Below are 18,278 nucleotides of genomic sequence, written 5' to 3' on the forward strand. Positions count from 1 at the left end.
GGCGAGCCCATTGCGTCGCCCACCGTCTCGCCGTGAGATCTTGCTCCGTGTCTCGCGCTTCATCTCCGCTCTCCCCCGATCTCGATCTCAATTGAGCTACTGTGACCACTCATCTCTCTCCATCTCACCACCCTCACCCTCATTCACTCACCTCTTACAACACCAATGCCCCCTCGATACGCTCGATGACGTTACTCACTCACCGTGTATCTGCCACTTTGCGTCTCCTCCCTCACCATTTGCTCCCGACCACCCACGAGCCCACAAAGGTCACCCCGGGCGGGGCGACGATCGACTCGTCTCTTTCCTTTCTTACCATCACTCGCATCTCCACCGATTTTCAACTTTCGTTGATCTTACCGTCGAGAAGCCATCGTATCAACCGCTACCGAGTTGCAGCCAATCGCACCTCGAACACCCAAACACACACCCGCCCTTCTGCCCTCTTGCAACAATGCACACCCACATCACCGCCAAGAGCAAAGCTGCCATGAAACGCAGCGTCCTCGTCGATCACAAAGCTCCTCCTACCCAGACCCCTATCGCTCCTCTTCGTCGCTCTACTCCCATCCTCACCAGAGCCGAATCTAGCCGTCGAGAGTTCCTCCTTCCTACCCCACTCGTGCTCGTCAACCTCGTTCCCCCCACGCCAGAAAAGAAGCGCATTCGCTCCAAAGCTAGCGCAGGGCTTGTCCCCTCCAGTAGGGCCGCCCGTGGTGGGCCTGTCGCGAAGGCCTTGGCTGCTGGGCAGAGCTGGCCACCTCGTGCCATTGGTGCAAGCTGCAGCAAGCAGATGGAAGACGGGGAAATGCTGGGTGACACTTGGTTCAGGGAGTGGGCGACTCGCAAGATGGAGCAGGAGGAGGGGGAGCAGTTGAGGCTCGCTGCTGAGGCTGAGGCTGAGGCCGAGGCCGATACAACCATCGTGGTTATCGAGCAGGACAGTGAAGAGTCCCTCGTCCTTGGCGACTTTGACGACGCTCAAGATGAGGAGTCTCTGCTCGTCCTCGCCAGTGATGACGACACAACCATGCCCAGCTGCGATGCCAGCTGCGACGCTAGCTGCAACGCTAGCTGCGAGGAGGCGGATCTTGGCTTCGCCCTTCTTGACGACGATGAGATGGTGGATGCGTCCTTCGATCTCATCGAGGAGGATGAGAAGGCGCAGCGTCTTGCCAGCGATGACCCGAAGAGCAGACAGCAGGAGGCTTCTCTTGAAGAGCAAGAGCAGCAGGGAGCCCTCAAGCCGATGAAGAGGAAGCATGAGCAGGAGCACGAGGAAGAGGAGCAGCGCCGCGATCTCACGGAGCTCTCGCAGGCAGCGCCCTCTTCCCCACCTGTCTCCCTCTGGCCCTCATCCTCATCCAAGCCTGGCTGTCTCCACACCGAGCTGCTCTCCATCCTCGCCCACCTCGCCGAAACCCGCTCCATGCTCGCAGCGCACCAGGAGGACCAGCAGGCCAAGAAGGCAGTGGAGTTGGCTCAACTCAAGAGGTTGAATGCCGCAGAGGAGGAGATGGATAAGCTGTGTGCTATCCTGTCGAGTAGGCCGGGGCCGAAGGCTCCGTGGAAGAAGAGGGAGGAGGAAGAGGCGAGGAAAAGCGGTAGACCGCAGCAGCAGGCAAGGAGGAGGAGCGAGCGTCTACGAAGAGGCGGGGACAGCCTCGTAGCTATCACCCCCGCCGTAGACGTCATTACCTCACCCGCCGCTGCTCTTGCCGCGCCCAAACCAACGGAGAAGCCGGCCCGCAGCAACAAGAGGAAGGCAAGCGGCGATGCGCTGTGCCCACCACCCCGCCGTTCTGCCCGACTCTCTGCTCGCGCTGCTTCGTAGACATCTAGTCCTGTTCCAGATCCTGTTCCATTGTACCGTGCTAATGTCGCTCTCGTTCCGTTGGCTCATGCTTCCTTTCTCTATTATCCATGTACGTCGTGGCCAGCTTCAGCATTCATCATCCAGCGTTTCCTCGTCTCTCGTCCCAATACGATGCTCCTTACAGCTTCAGCTTCAGCATCGCCATTCTCGTAGCCTTTGAGCCTGGCATTCGCTCCCGTAGCTGCCTCCGACGCGAGAGAGAATCTCTCTCAACGATCGTGCGGCACGACTTCGTCATCAAGTGAGACCTGTTCGCTGACCCCGTGTTCTGCTCTGTGCTCTTCTGCCCAAGAGGGGGCCGAGCGCGATGGCAGAGGACAGGACTGCACGAGCGGAGAAGGGCGAGAAGGAGGGAGTAGGGCTCCCAGGCCTGCAAGCTCAAGAGAGCGAGTCTGCGCTGGTGAAGAAGTGAGACCTGACCTCCCGAGAAGAAGAACAAAGAGGAGTACGAAGAATCCATCGGTGTCCTCTGCTGGTTGTCGCGATCGGTCCTCGTCCTCTGCAATCGGTGATTCTGGGCGCAACGCGACGCTCCTGGCTTTTGGCAGCAGGTCAGGTGTTCTTGCAAGGTAGAAGGAGGTAGTGCACTTTAAACGGATGGTTGCCTCGTACGGCTTCGTCGTCGCGCCCGGTGTCCTTCTAGTCGTTCCGGCTATTCACCGCCCAGGTCAGTGTCCTTCTCGTTATGGTGCTGGCCACTTCGAAGATGTCGAGGAGGGTCGCACTGATGGGGAAAAGTGGGGCGTAGCAAGGTGCGAAGGAAGAGCGGTGTTGCAGCAAAGAAGTGACTTCAATGTCGTCTGGCGTCGAGCTTTTCTCCTGAAGCTTCTTCGTAGCGTAGGCTAGCCTGCGCAAGACCTCCCAGAGTTCGAATTGCCTTACATTGTCAGAAAGTGAAGACGGCTTGACTATTAAGAGGATGAAGAGCGAGTAGATGCAGAAGAGGCAAAACAGTGCGCATACTCGTCCAATCTACGAGCCTTATGCGATCTGGATCTGCATGTGGCCCGGGCTCCCTTGCCCGCCCTGAAACCGGGCCCTCGATTCATCGTCCGCTAGAGCTCACAGCCAGCCCTACCAGATGCAAGTAGCCCGATGGATGGGCGTGATAGTTTCGACGGCAGTGAGCGAGACCATCCCAACTCCAAGCGTTATCACAGATCGTCTTCGCAAGTGCTTGGCAGACGGGCAGCGACTTCGATTGTATGCGGAGGTCAGTCCTGCTGGCTCGCGGCTGCCATCTCGAGATTGCGCTTCTATCTGATGCCTCGCCTGCTCTGGCTCACGCTATGAGCGTTGCTGTGTCTCTGCCCATTACATTGCCATTCGAAAGTGTCTCCTCATTACCAGGGCTCGCTATGCCGTGTGCTGCTGAGCCACCCACCCGAATGTGTCGATGTGGAAGGGCGTCGCCGCTTGCTCCCTGGCTTGCGTCCGTCCTGCCGCCGCTCGGAAGGAAGATCGATTGAAGCTCGTCTCCGCGTCTTGCGCCTCATCATCACCTCCGCTTCCCAGCATCGCCTCGCCTTCTCAGGTCATTAGCATCTTCTCAGCGCTCACTTGCGCTGTTCGGCTCATCACTCGATAGGCTACCGCGTCGTATTCAGCCTCACTGGACTATTGGCTCGTCCCGCGTGGGTCTCGCCACCGCCGCCAGCATGTCCGACTCGCAACTCGAGAGCGGGAAAGCTCTGTCCCTCGCACGCAAGTATGACGACCAAGGCGATCTATCCTCTGCGATCAAGTGGTGCAAAAAGTCAATAGCCATTCATGCCACACCCGAGGCTCAGGCCCTTCTCACACGGCTGGAGACGAAGGGAGTCAACGGCGCGAGCAGCAGCAAGGCAAGCGGCGCATCCTCTTCGTCCTCGCCGGCAGGTGGGGCCGGTATGAAGAGTAGAGCATCAGGGGCAGAAGCTGGGGGATCGGCAGAGGCAAAGAAGGCAGACAGGACATTCACGAAAGAGCAGGCTGCAATCGTGACCAAGATCAAGGGCGCTGGTGGGGACTTCTACAAGGTGTTGAGCCTCGAGAAGACGGCTGATGAGAATGGTATCAAGAAGGCATATAGGAAGGTGAGGAGGCACATAGAGAGGGACAGAGGAGAATATCGACGAAGTATGTACTGATTTTCGAGCCTCGTACTGTTCTACGCAGCTGGCATTACAATTGCACCCGGACAAGAATGGAGCCCCAGGTGCAGATGAGGCTTTCAAACGTGAGTCCAGCACCCGCGAACCCTTTCCTCTGCAAAGTGAGTCGATAGCTGACCTGACCATCTCTCTCCTCCCTCGCAGTCGTCTCAAAAGCATTCACAGTCCTTTCAGATCCGGACAAACGCGCGCAGTACGACAGGTATGGCGGTGACCCAGACTCAAGAGGCGGAGGTGGTGGGCCGTCAATGTCCTCCTTTGCGCAGAGAGCGGGAGGTGGTGGACCACATATGTACGCGAGAGGATTTGGCGGAGATGAGATTGACCCTCAAGACCTCTTCAACATGTTCTTTGGCGGTGGACTGGGTGGGATGAATGGTGAGCCGCGAGCAATGCATGTGACCTTCTATGGAGCATCTGCTGATCCCTTGTCCTCCTCGCCCAGGCTTCGGCGGAACCACTTTCCACTTTGGCGGACCAGGCGGCATGGGCCAACGTCAATTCTATCGTACAGGTGGCGCTCGTCAGACACGGCAAGCGCGTCCAGGCCAAGCACCAGCGCAAAACCCCAACCTCCTTTGGCAACTTCTCCCCCTCCTTATCATGTCTGCTTTCGCCCTCCTTTCCTACCTTCCTTCCCTGCTCGCCCCACAGGAGCCCAGCTTCGCATGGGCGCCCACGGGACAGCTGAGGGAGCAGAGGGTCACGCAGGGGAAGGGTGTGGCTTACTATGTCAACCGAAGAGAGTGGGAGGGGAACGATTTGGTCAATGGGAGGGTGGCCAATGCACAAGCTGGGCCTAGGAGTGGGCTTAGAGGCTTCGAGGCCAGGGTGAGTTGGCAGGCGACAGCCCGTCTGATCACACTCTGCAGAGCAAGCAGCTAACTACCTCGCCCACCTGCGCGCAGGTCGAAAACTCGTGGAAGAATGTCCTCTACTCGCAGTGCACGCATTTCCGCGAGTATCAAGAGCAGAGGATCGACCGCACAAAGGGCTTCTTTGGCCTTGGAGCCGACAAGGAGCTCGAGGCTAAGATTCGCGCTGAGCGTAGCCCTGCGTGTGAGGAGTTGACCAACTTTGGGCTGTTTGTGCCAATCAGGGCGTGATGAGGAGCAGATGGGGATGTGCAGAATGGTGGCAAGGAGAAGGGAAGCGACAGACGCGAGATGAGGGATAGACGCCCTTGCAGAGACTTCCTACGGCTGCTTTCCCACCATATAGACGCTCTCTATGTTGAATCGTTATCACTAATGGTGCTATTTGCAGCTCATGACAGCTCGCCCGACCCCTCATCGAGCGTCCCTACACCAGCTGCAGACAACTGCATGACCAAGGCTCACCGCGCCTACGCCTCCTTGGGCTTCTTTGCTCCGTACTTGCTCCTGCTCGTCCTCCTATTGACCACTCCCGCAAAGTCCAATGCCCCACGGACCAAGTGATACCTCACACCAGGCACGTCCTGCACTCTTCCTCCCCTCAATAGCACCACGCTGTGCTCCTGCAAATTATGCCCTTCACCAGGGATGTAGGCGGTAACCATTCGCCCGTTGGAGCAGCGAACCCTCGCGCACTTGCGGATAGCAGAGTTGGGCTTCTTCGGCTTGGTGGTGAAGATGCGTGAGCAAACGCCTTTCACGAATGGGTTGCCTTCGAGAGCGGGGGCACGGTTGACGGGAGGACGGTGCGGTTTGCGGGCCCCGCGAAGCACTTGGCGGTACGTTGTTGAGGGAGAAGGCGTGCTGCTGAAGGCACGGGCCGCTGAAGATGGGGCAATGGGTGCTCTGCGCATTGTCATGCGCTGCAGTGAGGCGGCGAGGAGGTGGAGTGATGAGGAAGACGGCGCCGCAGACGAGGAGGCGGCTGTGAGGACGGACCTAGACGAGGAGGCTAGAGCGGAGGGGAAGACCTGCGGAGAGAGGCGGAACGTCATGATGAGTCAGCTGTCGTATCTACGAAATACATGCTGTCATTCGCCTGCGTTACTCACCATTCTGCTGTGCCGAGCCGTGCCGTTGAGCTCCAAGTGCGGGTACGAGCAATGACGCGCTAGGTGGTGGGTGGTGACGGAAGAAAGACGGCAAGGTCAGACGAGGCGGAGAGAGCGGAGAGAGAGCGAGATGAGAGGCAGGCGGCAACGGACGGCGCGCACTCAGCCTGTTCACAGCCGCCGCTTCGTTGCTGCATTTCATTTCGTGCCGCTTCTCACCACTTTCAATTGATCCAACAACAGCACCACGACAGCCACGTAAGGCACCCAAGTCTGATCGAATGAGAGATCACGGCTTCTGATAGCTTTGCACGTCGTGACGCCGCCAAGCCATGGGGCTATTCTCGAACACCCAGGGCTGGCTCTAGACGGCCAGAAAGCGGCGAATAGAGTGACGGCGGCTTCGGGGTACGGTCCGTGCTTCAGCCTGTGGAGGCCAACGCCAGTAGCAGCGGCATCGAGCTTTGATCGGGCTCAAGACTACTCCTGATACCCAGACTTGACAAAGATAACAGACTGTCACGCGGCGTGACATTGTCATCGTCATGCCGTGCCCACGGCATCTCGAGATGAGCACTGCCACGAGGAACGGGGCGTGAGAGGACGATATCCAGAAGACAGCACTTGACCCGCCGCGGTCACCTTGTCGCTATATAAGGACCTCTCTGCGACGGTCTACCCCGTCGCTGCGTCAGTCGCCATCCTGCTCACGCTCGCACTCTTGCTCAATCAATGCCTCTCTCTCGCCTTTTCGTCACGGCTGGCCTGGCTGCCAGCTTTCTGGCTCGCAATGCAGTCGCAGCTGCTGTTCCTCCCCCTTCGACCGAATGCACCAGCTATTGTGAGTGCTCGTCACGGCACGCACCTGTCTGACTATCAAGTCAAGCTCACCATCCGTACCCTTGACGTGCTCGCCCGGCAGCCATCATCACCACGCGCGGCTCACTCGAGGAGCAGGGTCCGAGCGAGCCTTTCATTCCGCTGAACAAGTTCATCACGAAGGCGCTCAAGCCAGAAGGCAAAGAACATGACACAGTCTACGCTGCCAGCTGGTATCAGAACAGCAATGCTGGCACCGGTGATGTGAGTGCGCGGGCGAGACCATCCGGGCGTTCAGCCTACGCATCGCTCACACCTGCAACGCCTCCGTGCTCGCTCACGCACAGATCATCAAACAGGTCAGCGAAGCCGAGCCCGGCCACTGCTTTATTCTGGAAGGATACTCTCAAGGCGCCACAGCCACTGTCAATGCTCTGCAACATCTTAACGACCACTACGACCGCATCCTCGGAGTCATCCTCTTTGGCAATCCATGTCGCTCTCAAGGTACGCCGATGCTGCCTGCCACTCCGCAAGAGGACCATAAGATGCCCTTTTGGATGTCAAAGGACTCACCTGGTATCCTAGTCGGCACGCTCCTCTGTCCCACGCTGGATGGCGTCGTGCCTAAGAATTGGAGGAGCAAGGTCATGGACATCTGCCAGCCCGGCGACGCAATGTGTGCCAGAGGGTGGGCCTGGGTGAATGGACTGGTGACAGATGAGCACGCGGGATATGGGACGAATGAGAATGCGCAGAGGAAGGCATTCGATTTCGCGACGGGTGTCGTGCGAACTGCTTTGGCAGTCAAGGCGGCGAAGACGAACAAGACTGGGTACGAGCTGGTATCAGTGAAGAAAGGTGGCGATGGGCACGCCCAGCAGAACGGAGAAGCGAAGGCCGCGAAGGATGCGAAGGCGAAGGAGTTGAAGGGCAGGCCTCAGCAGACGAAGCCTCAGCAGACGAAGCCTCAGCAGACGAAGCCTCAGCAGTCGGATGAGGACCACCCAAGGACTGGGAAGCAGAGCAAGTCGAGTGACCAGAATGACAGTATCAAGAAAGGGGCGAAGGAGCAGAAGAAAGACGATCGGAAGGGAAGAAAGAAGGGCGAGGACTCCTCGCCGGCAAAACAGCAGCGCGAGCAGGGGATGACTCGCAAAGGCTCGCAAAGGCACTCGTGAGGCGGCTAATCTGCCGAGCAGGACTCGACGTCATGATGTTGGCTGCTGAAAGAACGAGGGAATGAGCTGCAGTCACCGGTTCCTTTCAGGCTATCTCACTTGTGATGATCAATGCAATGCTTTCAATTCAGTAGCTGCTTCGTGCCTTGAAGCCAGAGTCGTGACGGCGAGGTCAAGACCGTTACGCTTGGCGACCTCTGATCGCGCCCGTCGGACTGGCGGACTGGCGTTGCTGAGCTCGAGCTCCACGCGGCCGACTGCGATCGTCTCTTGTTCCTTTCCATCCTCCATCCTCCATCTCTCCCGCCTCCGCGATGCCCATCACTCTCAAATTGGGGCATCGCAGCAAGGGCTCTGTGTCAGCTTCGTCACCCAGCGCTTCATCACCTGGGCCAAGTGCAGGTGCAGGCGGAGCAGCAGGGCCGAGTCGAAGTGTCTCCTTCTCTCAGCAGGCCAGCTATGCGCCTGCTCCTCCCCCGCTGAGAGATGAGAGCCAGGAGTTGCCTGCCCTGCAATCTTCTTCGCTGGCCATGACTTCATCGTCGACAGGTCCACCAAGAAACGGCGCTGGTCTGGCTGTTACTTCATCACCAACACTTCGTGCCCCACCTCGCCCACAAAAGAAGCGCCGCACCCGTTCGCCTACTCCTCCATCCACGGCTCACTCTACTTGTCTACCTCTCCCTTCCTCTTCCTCTTCATCTAGAAAGTCCAGCCCCTCCGCCGATCGTCTCGTCCACACTTCCTCGCTGTCCTCTGAATCCCAAGCAAGAGACGCCCTCGACCTTGTCATCCAGCGATACGCCCGCCTCGCAGGCTATGCGGGCATACAGCGTCCGGTAATCGAAGTGCTGCGTGGCTGGCTGGATCACTATCTGGAGGATATGGTGCAGCTAGCTGCTAGGTGTGCGGAGCATAGCGGTCGCATCAGGCCGAATGCGAGGGACTTGCTAGAGGGGATCGTGAGGGCGAGGAGGGATGATGCCGCGGACGAGGAGGAAGAAGGCGCAGATGAAGCCGACGAGTCCTTCGACCTCGAAACGGGAGAAGCGAAGAAGAAGGACGAAGTGCGCCACTTGGCCAGCGCAAAGGAGTACGAATGCGAAGTGAGCCGTATAGTCGAGTGGAGACACAAGGTCCCGGACTACGAGCCTTCACCGCGGGCTCCAACGGGCGGCGACGAAGGGGATGCCACTGCGCCAGCGTGGGCAAGAGACGACCAAGCAAAATTCGTGCAGACGCTCCTTCGACATAAAAGAGAGGAGGACAAGGAAGACGACGATGATCTGTCGGAGACCCTCTTCCTACTCGGCGAGAAGACCCGTCGCCAGGAGAAGCAGTCCCGGAACGAGATTCCATCGCATCTTCCTGAGCTACCGGCGTTGCACACATGGCGCAAGACCGATTCATACCCTTCCAATCGATTTCTGGCTTCATCGTCCACCATCGAGGAGCAGGGCAAGCCAGAGGAAGGAGAGGAAGCAGCAGGGGGAGGGGCAGCGACCACGAATGGTACCCTCTCTCGTCTTGAGTCGCGACTATTGTCCTCGCGTCTGGTGCAAACGAGTCTCAGTGCGCTCATCGGAAGGCTCGACGAGGCGGGTATGGCGGCTGCTCAACGCAAGTTTGAAGGGTACGAGGGCAAGGAACAACAAGCTCTCACTGCAGTGCGGACGAGCGCCTCAGGACCCAACGCCATGCCTTCCTCGCCCATCAATTCGCCTGGCACCTTTGCGGCCTCCTCACCTGCTCCGGCATCTCAATCGCAGGACACAACGATGCGCACCTCCTCGCCGTCAGCATCAGCCACAGCGACTGGAGGCACAGGTCCACGACTCTCCATCCGACTGCGTACGGCCTCCACCTCTCAACAGCAGCAACAAAGCAGCTCCGGTCCTCCCACACCGGACAATGCTCCTTCTCCCCTCTCAGGAGGTACCACGGCTGCCTTAGCATCAAGGCGCTCAGTTGCTGTGCCGCCACCCTCATTGTCCTTGGACACCCAGCAGCAGCCCTTCCAATCCGGGCATCAGCGCTCTCTTTCCCTCTCACTCTCTCGGCCCGGATCAAGAAGAGGCACACTTATCGGAGGCGCTGCTACGCCAGCAACCTCGTCAGCGTGGGGTATGCCGCAAGCAAGTGGTGTCCTGATGTCCCCAGCCACGCCTGCTACTGCGGGCGGGCTGGCGGGTCTGACGGGCTTCACCGGCGGTGCGAGTGGGTCATTGGGCATGACTACTCCCACCAGTGCTGTGACGCCAGCTTGGCCTTTCTTTGGAGGGGGGACGGCAAGTATGGCAGGCACTCCGAGGGGGTCTTTCGCGTTTCCCCCGGCCGAGACAGGTGGGGTGGGAGAGGGAGGGGAGGGAGTGAACAACAATGTGGTGGTGACGCTACCGCCTGTGATCAACTTCAAACAGGGGTGGTACGGGAGAAAGAGAGCAGCGTGAACGGGAACAAGCAGCTCGTCGCCACGCAGTCAATGCATCTTTTCGATTCAAATTGCACTTGACGATCCTTTGACGTTACAACACCAGCAGAACAACCCAATGACCACCAGATCCCATCACACCGCTTTGCCGAGCCCCCTTTACCAATCAAAGCACTCTTCCACGTACTCAACATCCCTCCACTCCCCCTTCCTCAGCGCAAAAATTGCTCCCTCCCTTGTGTCATCACAGAGCGATGCCGGCCCACAAGCGATCACAGCGGCAGTACGGTCGCTGTGAGGCTCAAAGTGATCCGCCACTCTCTTTGACGGGCGCCCGTGCACAGCTACCAGGTCCATGCTACCGGAGAGGCGAGCAGCAAGTGCAGTCAAGCGCTTGGAGCTGCTCTCGATTTTCTTGGCCTCGACGTATTCTGCTTTCTCGTCCGGAGGCGAGGGGATAGGCGTCGATGAGGCGCTTGATGAAGCTTTGGACAGCGCATTGTCGCTGTCAGTTGCCGAATGCTTGAGCTCGGCGACCCCTTCAGCAACCTCCTCTTTCGCCTTGTCAAAGAATTCACCAGCCGTGACACGAAGCTCGATCTTTGGTTTACTACTGCGTGGTCCGGCCGCCCTCAGTACCTCGTCAAGACGGATGAGCTGATCTGCCACGGAGTCGACGATGTCGAAGTCGCGAATTGCCCAGACGAGCTTGCATCGTGCGTCCGACTGCGCTGCTGCCTGAACGAAGATAGGCAGACAGAAGGTGATGCCCACTCCGCCCGCGAAGAGGAGGACGTCGTCGTGCTTTACGACGGAGGAGTGCCAGTGACCGTACGGACCCTCGAGGACGACATTCATTGTTCGGTCGACTGCGGTGCCAGAGCCGGCTTCAAGGGCCTTGTCATCGCTGCTCTGGAGGAGCGTGGCAAGCTGCTTCGTCATGCCGTCAGCGGAGCGGATGAGTAAGTCGACGTATCCCTGCGACTCAGCGCCATTCACGAGCCCAGCGTCGATGACGGTGAAGGGGTGGTCGCTCCAGAATTGCAGGCGAGGAATGGTCAGCCTGACCGACGTGCCGGCGCTGAGCTTGTTGATAGGGCTCAGCCTGAAGCGGGAGAGGAGGCTGGCTTGCTGGCCACCAATCAATGGCTGTACCTTAGAGGCTCCGAGGTGCACGCGCATACGATAGATGTCGCTTCCGTGCGCAGTGACTACCGCCTGTGTGAGCGGCTGAGAGAAGCTAGTGCCCGCAGAGAGGTAGGCCTTGTTGATCCATCGGACGAGTCGGTCCAGTCCCCAAATGGCCGCGGCGATCTCAACGACCCAGGTGAAGTACATCCACTGGAAGAGCGGACAGATCAATGTCAGTGGTGATGAAGATGGGATCTTGCCACAGTAGTGTTGGACTCACGGCAGCGTAGTCAATCAACTTGACGTGGAAGTAGAGTGTGACCAGAGAAAACAGGGCTAGGATGACATGCAGCGCGATGAATACCTGGGAATGCGACCACCGTTGCATCAGCAATGAGCTCACCGCTCCCTTATGATGGTGACACGGTACTGACCTCATATGCCTTCACCCTCAGCTGCCTAATGCTCAAGAACACCAGTCCCATGAACATAGCGATAGCAGCGCATCCCCAGTTCCAGTAGGGGTCCTTGAACTCCTTCTTGTAGTGCCCCCTGAGGCCCTCCGAGACCGACCACCCGATACCATGAATGAGACCGTGGATCGCACAAAAGCGTGCAAGCCAGCGATGATAGACCATAGCGTTGCCGAAGTCGATGCCCGATACCGAGGGAAGAGCGCGGCGCGTTGCGGTCACGATGACAAGGGGGAGGAGGCCAGTGCTAATCATCGCGGTGCGGTCCAAGAGGGAACGAAGGTGTGCTTCCCAGGCGTGGTCGTAGCTAACGAGGGGTCAAGAGTGATGAGCTGCAGTGAAAGGGGGTCCAAGGATCGCATCTACTCACTAGAGGTCCGGGTTGGCGCGACGGTAGAAGCAGAAAATGGGCCTGCCGCAGTCGTGGCAGTCAGCGCGTTGCCCGTCGACGCCTCCCGTATCAAGCCCATACTCACACGAAGGTAGCCAAGAACAGCCCACCCACGACGATACTCTGCAACCTCAAAGGCAGGCGGATGACTCCAGCGCCCACAGCGACGTGGTGCTTCTTCGTTGCCAAGGGTGCCTCCATGACGTGTGCGCGGATCCATCTCGGCACGGCACGGCGCGGCAGGCATCCCAAGATACCATCAGCCAAGATCAGCCCGACAAAGAGGCAGTAGATGACAAGCCTACGAGAGTGAAGGAGTGGTCAGCGCAAAGAGCCACAAGTCCTGCGTTGAGTCGACTTAATGAGGACTCACAGGGCCATTGCAGGTACATAGTAGCTACTGTAGCTGAAGGCCACGAGCGTCGCACGGATTTCGTCAATCGTGTTGTCAGGATAGTACTCTAGCGAGTCCTTCAGGTCGTCTTCGCTGAATTCCCAGGGAAGCATGGCGAAAGATCGAATCTAAGGGGAGAGGATGATCGAAGGTGACGGATGGTGCAGAGGGATCTGATAGTGGGCCTCCCGCTTTTTCAACTCCCAACCCGTCTCAAGGAACGGGATCCAGTTCGCCCTCACTCGCTTTTTTTTTTTCAACGCTTTCTCACACTTTTCGAGATTGGTGATGGGACCTGCTTAGCGCTGTGTGCCTCCCCTTTTGCATCGTCTAGCCAGCCTATTGCGCGAGTCTGCCCGATCGCACCTACCATCCACTTGGCAGAGCAGCCCCACTCATCCCCCCTTGCCCTCTCTCCCATCGAGAGCGCGGAGTAGTCATTAGAGTACGCCACCTTGCCAGCCTGTCGTACGAGTTTGCGTCGGCGCTGCACCATGCTTGCTCGCTTTTTTGTCCTCTGCACAGAGCTCTCGAACCGGAGCATCTGATTAGATTACAAGCCGCGTGGCTTGCTCTTCTTCCTGCCTTCGTGCAGGACTGCAAAGCCGTCCGTCCCTCTCCGAAGGCGCCATGAGAGAACAGCGCTCCAGCCCTGCTGTGATGGCCCTCGATCGATGCGACTACAGGAGCCCACTCAGCGTGTGAATCCAGGGCAACTTGCGGACAAAGGACAACAGTTGTTGCCTGCCCGACGCCATGCTACCGTCCCGCAGTGCATTAATCGTACGTGCGAGGCCTCGGCTCCCGTTAGAGCCGCCGGATAGCTTAACTCGCTGAGCTTGTTGAGTCACCAATTCGACAGCTGAAGCAAGTTGAAGACGACACCGCCGGTTGGCGCCCTACTACGGAAGACGCCAGTTGAGCCTTTCATCAACAGCACAGGCAGAGAGTTTCTGGAAGAGGACGGAACGGTATGCCTTGAGGCGCCTATCACTAGGCAATCAAGAGCTGTCGCTGCCGCTGCTGACCGAGGTCTAGCAGCAAAGAGATGATGGGAAGATATGTACAACAACTTTGGCGGCAAGCTCCATCCGAAGGTCTACGCTAAGTCGGTCGCAGCATCGCAGCATGGCCTCGCAGCACCGGGTGCTGTCAGTATCGCCATCACTTCATCCCGTCCCGCTCGTGTGTGCGTGCTTGCTGAGGGCGCGACTGTATGCTCCGACCGCCTGCAATGGCGAGCAGCTGCTCGCTGCGACCTATCATGTCGACGCCTCCTGCTTGCCAATTCCGCGTCGGAATACCGCTTCTCGCAGCTCCTACGAGCTAGCAGTCCTCCCACTCCCCAGTGCCGCCTTAAGAGCTCCCACACCACCTCCCGCGCTTCCCAAACCTCCAGCCGCTCCTTCGCTACCAAAGATGTAGTACGTCGCTCGTCCCAACAGCGCATGAATGCGGTTGGGAAGGTGGAACAAGAGCGAGTAGAGTACGACGCAGGTGAGGAGGAAGGTGACGACGACTGCGAGGGACGGGCACGAAAAGACACGAACGTCAGCGCCGCACGACGAGGATGTACTTGGGGACGGCGCGCCCACTTACAGAGCAAGAAGATCTCGACGTCAGTCAACATCTCCCCGGCGAGATGTCCTAGCAGCCAGATATCGATGCGCCATCGCACCCATGAGACAAAGGCGATTGGGTGCAAGATCGGGTTGGGAGCCGCATTCTTTGCTGCTGTCTTTCTTTGACTATTCCTCGCTCGTGCCGCTGCTGCTGCCTGCCGTGCCTGTGCTGAAGATTGGCGTTGATGCCTTCCTGCGGGGTCGAGCTTTTGACCTGCCATTCTGTTGGAGTGAGAGGATGAAGCACGACGTTTGCGAGCTGGCGAGACGGGCGGGTATGCGCTCGATGAGGGCGGAGCAATAGGGGAGCCGTTGAGGGTCAAGAGGGGAGGGGAGAGGGGACGTGGGGTCGACGCGGCTGAGGAGCGACTCGATGAGGCCGAAGAGGATGACGACGCGATGGGAGGTGTAGCGGCTGAATTTAACCTCGAGTGCATCGCCTGTCACGCGTGCAAGCGCGACCTTCAAGGGCAGAGAGGTGGTGAGGAGCGTGAGGTTGAGATGTGTTGAACGGTGTCGATTGTCTTCCGGCCGGCGGGTCAGGCCAGGGCAACTGTTTGTCTTGTGTTCCTTCGCGCAGAGCCGTCGCTCGTTGCATCCGCCTGCCCGCCCGTCCGCCCGTCCGCTCGTGTCGGTCCGACGGCTCAGTGCTCCCGTCCAGGTCTGACGACTTGGCTGAAAGGGTCATGAGCGTGGCTTGGACCCCCCGAGCTCGGCGAAGATGGCGATCAGGCACGATATTGGTGGTCAGGACACCCTCGAAAGGGGCCAAGGATGAGAGCAACACAGACGATGGTGTGATTCTTCTATTCTAGCGTCTCCTGTGCGAGGCCGGCATAGTGGATCGTTGTCTCTGCTCGCGCCATCTGTGCATCTAGGAGCAAGCGCCTGTCCGCCCGTCGGCCACCTCGAGTCGAGTCAGTGCACCCTTGCGCCGCCTGCCTGACCTTTGCCGTGCCGGTCTCATCTCTCTCTCTCCGTAACCGTAGTCCCACTCTCGATCGAGCCCTCCGACCCTTTCGGCGCATACATCATTGTCGACGATGCCAACGAACTTCGACTCATCATCATCATCATCGTCCTCGCCGCCATCCCCACCAACATAGCCTAGCCTCACGCCCTTGGCGTCATGACTTGGAACGGTGAGTTGGGATGACAGAGCGCATTGATGCGTCTCGATATCATCTACTGACAGCTCAGGGATGACTCGCACAGCCGCCTTCCCATCCTCGCCCCTCTCTCGCTCAGCGATTAGAGGGGACACCTCACCCAGCATGCGCTCCTCGTCAACACCGATGTTCAACTTACCAGGCGAGCAGAGCCGCCTAGGTGCGGCTCCACCTGATCCACCCCACTGCCATAGTGGATGGAGAGACGACGCTGCGATGCCATCCTCGCCCTTTTCCTCTCCACGAGCTTCGCCTCACAAGCAGTCTCCTCGTCCCAGCATGCCTTCCTTGGCCTCATCACCCCCATCTCCACGCATGCCTTTTCGCTCGTCATCGCGACGCCTCTCCTCACACCTCTCCACGTCGCCCAATCCGAGTAACCTGCCGTTAGTCGGCTCCTACTCCGAATCCCTCCTTAATGGCCGAATGAGTACAACACCGAGCGTTCCGTTTCCCTTTGAAGCCGAGATCGGTGCATTAGGTTGTACTTCTGGCCAGAGCCAGACGCCCAAGCACCTCAAGATCGACTTTGAAGCTAGGTTCTACCCGCTACCTGAGGCAACAACAGGACAACAGAGCCCTTCAGGTGGCTCAACTCGCAGCTTCAGTAGTAGCTACGTAGCACAGAGCAGCATGCCATCGCCCACGCCTCCTGCAGCGGCCGGGCCGACCATGTCTGCCGCAACGACACAAGCTCCATACGTAGGCACAATCAACCTCGAGTCGCACTACAGCTCCGTCTTGGCCTCCTGTCTCGATCCGAGCTCATCCCAACAAGCAGCTCCACCAGCAGTCCCCGTCTTTCCCGGGTATGCAGTCCCGCGTCGAGGTCAGATCCAGCTTCTAATCAAGAACCCGCACCTCAATGTGCCCTTCAAGCTCTTCCTTGTGCCATACGACTTGAGCGACATGCCTGCAGGCAGCAAGACATTCTTGAGGCAAAAGATCTGTCTTGAGGCGGGCAGCGAGGCTTCGAGCTTCCCATCAATGACGACGGGTCGTGCCAAGCGCCATTCATTGGGCGCAACCACCTCCCTGCTGCGTAGCGAGGCCAAGCCGAAGGAGATGCTGCGTTATGCCGTTCATCTACAATTTGCCTCTCCGCCTCTCAAGCCGGCCTCAAAGAAGCAGCAAAGCGCCAAGCAGGCGGCAGCGTCCGCCCAAATCCTCGAATCCTCCTCGTGGCAGGCGGGTCCCGAGCAAGAAGAGCCCAAGCTCTACCTCCACAAATCGATCCGCGTCGTCTTCTCGCCTCGCGCTCCCGACCGAGAGGAGAAAGTCAAGACGACGTATGAAACCCCCGCTGGTCTGTGTGTTCCTGAGTTGCCTGCTCAGGACCCGAAGGAGTGCGCCAGGATGAGGGAGAAGAAGTACGCTCCGTACTCGGGGCCTTCTGCGGAGTGGGAGGGACAGAGGAAGAGGGCTCGGCTGGCTCGGAGGGAGTGGAAGAGGAGGCGCCAAAGCGAAGCCAGCGAGCGAGATCGTGAGCAAGGTGACGAAAGTGTGGGGAGCTTTGCGGATCAGAGTGACATCTCTACCGCTTCGTCAGTACCGGCGACCGAAGGGTACGGACGATTCGAGCCGGCTGGCGAGGCCGTCGAGGCTGCGGCCATGGCGATGGACATCGACGTCGAACCAGATGTGCAAGCACAGGCGAATGTCTTCGAGCCCAACTCGGATCCAAACGGCGAACGATGGCATGGCAGCCAGGCCATCGGAGTCGATGAAGCCGAGGATGTCGCTGGAACCGGCACGCTCGCCGACAGGTGGGGGAGCCTGACACTCGCTTCTCACGCGGAGCCAGGCGCAACAAGTACACCTGGCTGGCCACTGCGCGGCCATCGACACACTTTGCAGCGGCAGCGCTCCCGCACGATCACACCCGCCACACAAGCCAACGCCGAGGGACGTGCGTCACCACTCATCATCTCTGGGTGGGATGCCTCGCCATACAGGCCCATTCGCTCGCTACCTGGCACCGCAGGTGGCCAACCATCATTCACAACCAACAATGCTACGACGCCCATCTCCCCAACTGCACCCTTCTCTCCACCTCTTACGCCGACGGGCACGATTGCCCTCGAGCCAGTGACGACCACGGAAAGTGTTAGCGGAGTGCAGAGTTCGCCACTGTCCTCGCACTACCATCAGCGGAACGGGGCCAACGAACGCTTCTCGTACCTCTTGCCTGGTGCTAACAGCTCGGGTGGATCGCTACCCGGATCTCACGGTGCGGTCGGCGGATCTGGCGCGAGACCAGCATCGCCTACGACGCCTTTCCTCGGCGCGACAGGCAGAAGCGACAGCTATGGACGTGGGCAGGGCTCTCGTCTGAGTGCTACTGCTGCTCACCGCACCAATTTGCCACCCTGGCGTCGAACCGCCCCCGACTCGGATGTCACCGCCTCAGAAGAACAAGGGCCAAGCGACCCTGCTGAGGACGTCAGCGCGCCCAGCGAGATGGAAGATGAAAACGAGGACTCGGCACATCAGCTACTCCAAACGTGGCACTCTCAGCTGCGTCGCCCTCATCATGTTCGGACTTCCTCAGCCGCGACGGGAGTGTCTGACGGCAGTGCAGGGGGAAGGAATAGTCCAGCAATGATGCGGAGGATGGGAAGTGCCAACGGCACCGGCTTAGGTGGGGCAAC

The 18,278-nt window shown here is 59.0% G+C and overlaps 8 protein-coding genes across 8 annotated transcripts; 5 read left to right on the forward strand and 3 right to left on the reverse strand.

Moving 5' to 3' along the window:
- Window positions 1-454: 454 nt before the first annotated feature.
- BDZ90DRAFT_227409 (hypothetical protein) lies at window positions 455-2,288 on the forward strand (the record flags this gene model as incomplete). The annotated part of the gene is made up of 3 exons (XM_025504755.1): window positions 455-1,782; window positions 2,001-2,117; window positions 2,171-2,288. The coding sequence occupies 3 exons, from the start codon at window positions 455-457 to the stop codon at window positions 2,286-2,288; spliced, it is 1,563 nt and encodes a 520-aa protein (XP_025361794.1).
- Window positions 2,289-3,352: 1,064 nt separating this feature from the next.
- On the forward strand, window positions 3,353-5,255 carry BDZ90DRAFT_187737 (DnaJ-domain-containing protein). The gene is made up of 5 exons (XM_025503838.1): window positions 3,353-3,951; window positions 4,034-4,094; window positions 4,174-4,407; window positions 4,475-4,860; window positions 4,938-5,255. Exons 1-5 carry the CDS (start codon window positions 3,535-3,537, stop codon window positions 5,133-5,135), a joined length of 1,296 nt encoding a protein of 431 aa, XP_025361795.1. The 5' UTR covers window positions 3,353-3,534; the 3' UTR covers window positions 5,136-5,255.
- On the reverse strand, window positions 4,876-6,186 carry BDZ90DRAFT_187740 (ribosomal protein S12). The gene is made up of 2 exons (XM_025503839.1): window positions 6,017-6,186; window positions 4,876-5,935 (listed from the first exon to the last, which is right to left on the reverse strand). The coding sequence occupies exons 1-2, from the start codon at window positions 6,017-6,019 to the stop codon at window positions 5,375-5,377; spliced, it is 564 nt and encodes a 187-aa protein (XP_025361796.1). The 5' UTR covers window positions 6,020-6,186; the 3' UTR covers window positions 4,876-5,374.
- A 562-nt stretch (window positions 6,187-6,748) lies between these two features.
- BDZ90DRAFT_260849 (alpha/beta-hydrolase) lies at window positions 6,749-8,016 on the forward strand (the record flags this gene model as incomplete). Its single annotated transcript, XM_025508302.1, has 3 exons — window positions 6,749-6,857; window positions 6,939-7,099; window positions 7,183-8,016. The coding sequence occupies 3 exons, from the start codon at window positions 6,749-6,751 to the stop codon at window positions 8,014-8,016; spliced, it is 1,104 nt and encodes a 367-aa protein (XP_025361797.1).
- Window positions 8,017-8,330: 314 nt separating this feature from the next.
- Window positions 8,331-10,466, forward strand: BDZ90DRAFT_260850 (hypothetical protein; the record flags this gene model as incomplete). Its single annotated transcript, XM_025508303.1, has 1 exon — window positions 8,331-10,466. One exon carries the CDS (start codon window positions 8,331-8,333, stop codon window positions 10,464-10,466), a length of 2,136 nt encoding a protein of 711 aa, XP_025361798.1.
- A 140-nt stretch (window positions 10,467-10,606) lies between these two features.
- On the reverse strand, window positions 10,607-12,949 carry BDZ90DRAFT_260851 (hypothetical protein; the record flags this gene model as incomplete). The annotated part of the gene is made up of 6 exons (XM_025508304.1): window positions 10,607-11,788; window positions 11,859-11,942; window positions 12,013-12,358; window positions 12,422-12,463; window positions 12,528-12,743; window positions 12,816-12,949. 6 exons carry the CDS (start codon window positions 12,947-12,949, stop codon window positions 10,607-10,609), a joined length of 2,004 nt encoding a protein of 667 aa, XP_025361799.1.
- Window positions 12,950-13,442: 493 nt separating this feature from the next.
- Window positions 13,443-15,019, reverse strand: BDZ90DRAFT_187807 (hypothetical protein). Its single transcript, XM_025503840.1, has one exon. The coding sequence runs from the start codon at window positions 14,893-14,895 to the stop codon at window positions 13,936-13,938; it is 960 nt and encodes a 319-aa protein (XP_025361800.1). The 5' UTR covers window positions 14,896-15,019; the 3' UTR covers window positions 13,443-13,935.
- A 403-nt stretch (window positions 15,020-15,422) lies between these two features.
- BDZ90DRAFT_274970 (hypothetical protein) lies at window positions 15,423-17,536 on the forward strand (the record flags this gene model as incomplete). The annotated part of the gene is made up of 2 exons (XM_025508855.1): window positions 15,423-15,600; window positions 15,674-17,536. Coding segments are annotated over exons 1-2 (1,875 nt in total), but the record flags the coding sequence as incomplete, so codon positions are not given.
- Between the last annotated feature and the right edge of the window lie 742 nt (window positions 17,537-18,278).

The sequence above is a fragment of the Jaminaea rosea genome, assembly GCF_003144245.1.
Source record: "Jaminaea rosea strain MCA 5214 unplaced genomic scaffold BDZ90scaffold_8, whole genome shotgun sequence".
In the NCBI taxonomy this organism is placed as follows: Eukaryota; Fungi; Basidiomycota; class Exobasidiomycetes; order Microstromatales; genus Jaminaea; species Jaminaea rosea.

Coding starts and splice junctions, on each gene's coding strand:
- BDZ90DRAFT_187737 (XM_025503838.1), top strand. CDS start 3,535: ATGTCCGACTCGCAACTCGAGAGCGGGAAAGCTCTGTCCCTCGCACGC. Junction 4,408..4,474: donor TGGACTGGGTGGGATGAATG/GTGAGCCGCGAG, acceptor CTCCTCGCCCAG/GCTTCGGCGGAACCACTTTC. Junction 4,861..4,937: donor TTAGAGGCTTCGAGGCCAGG/GTGAGTTGGCAG, acceptor ACCTGCGCGCAG/GTCGAAAACTCGTGGAAGAA.
- BDZ90DRAFT_187807 (XM_025503840.1), bottom strand. CDS start 14,895: ATGCACTCGAGGTTAAATTCAGCCGCTACACCTCCCATCGCGTCGTCA.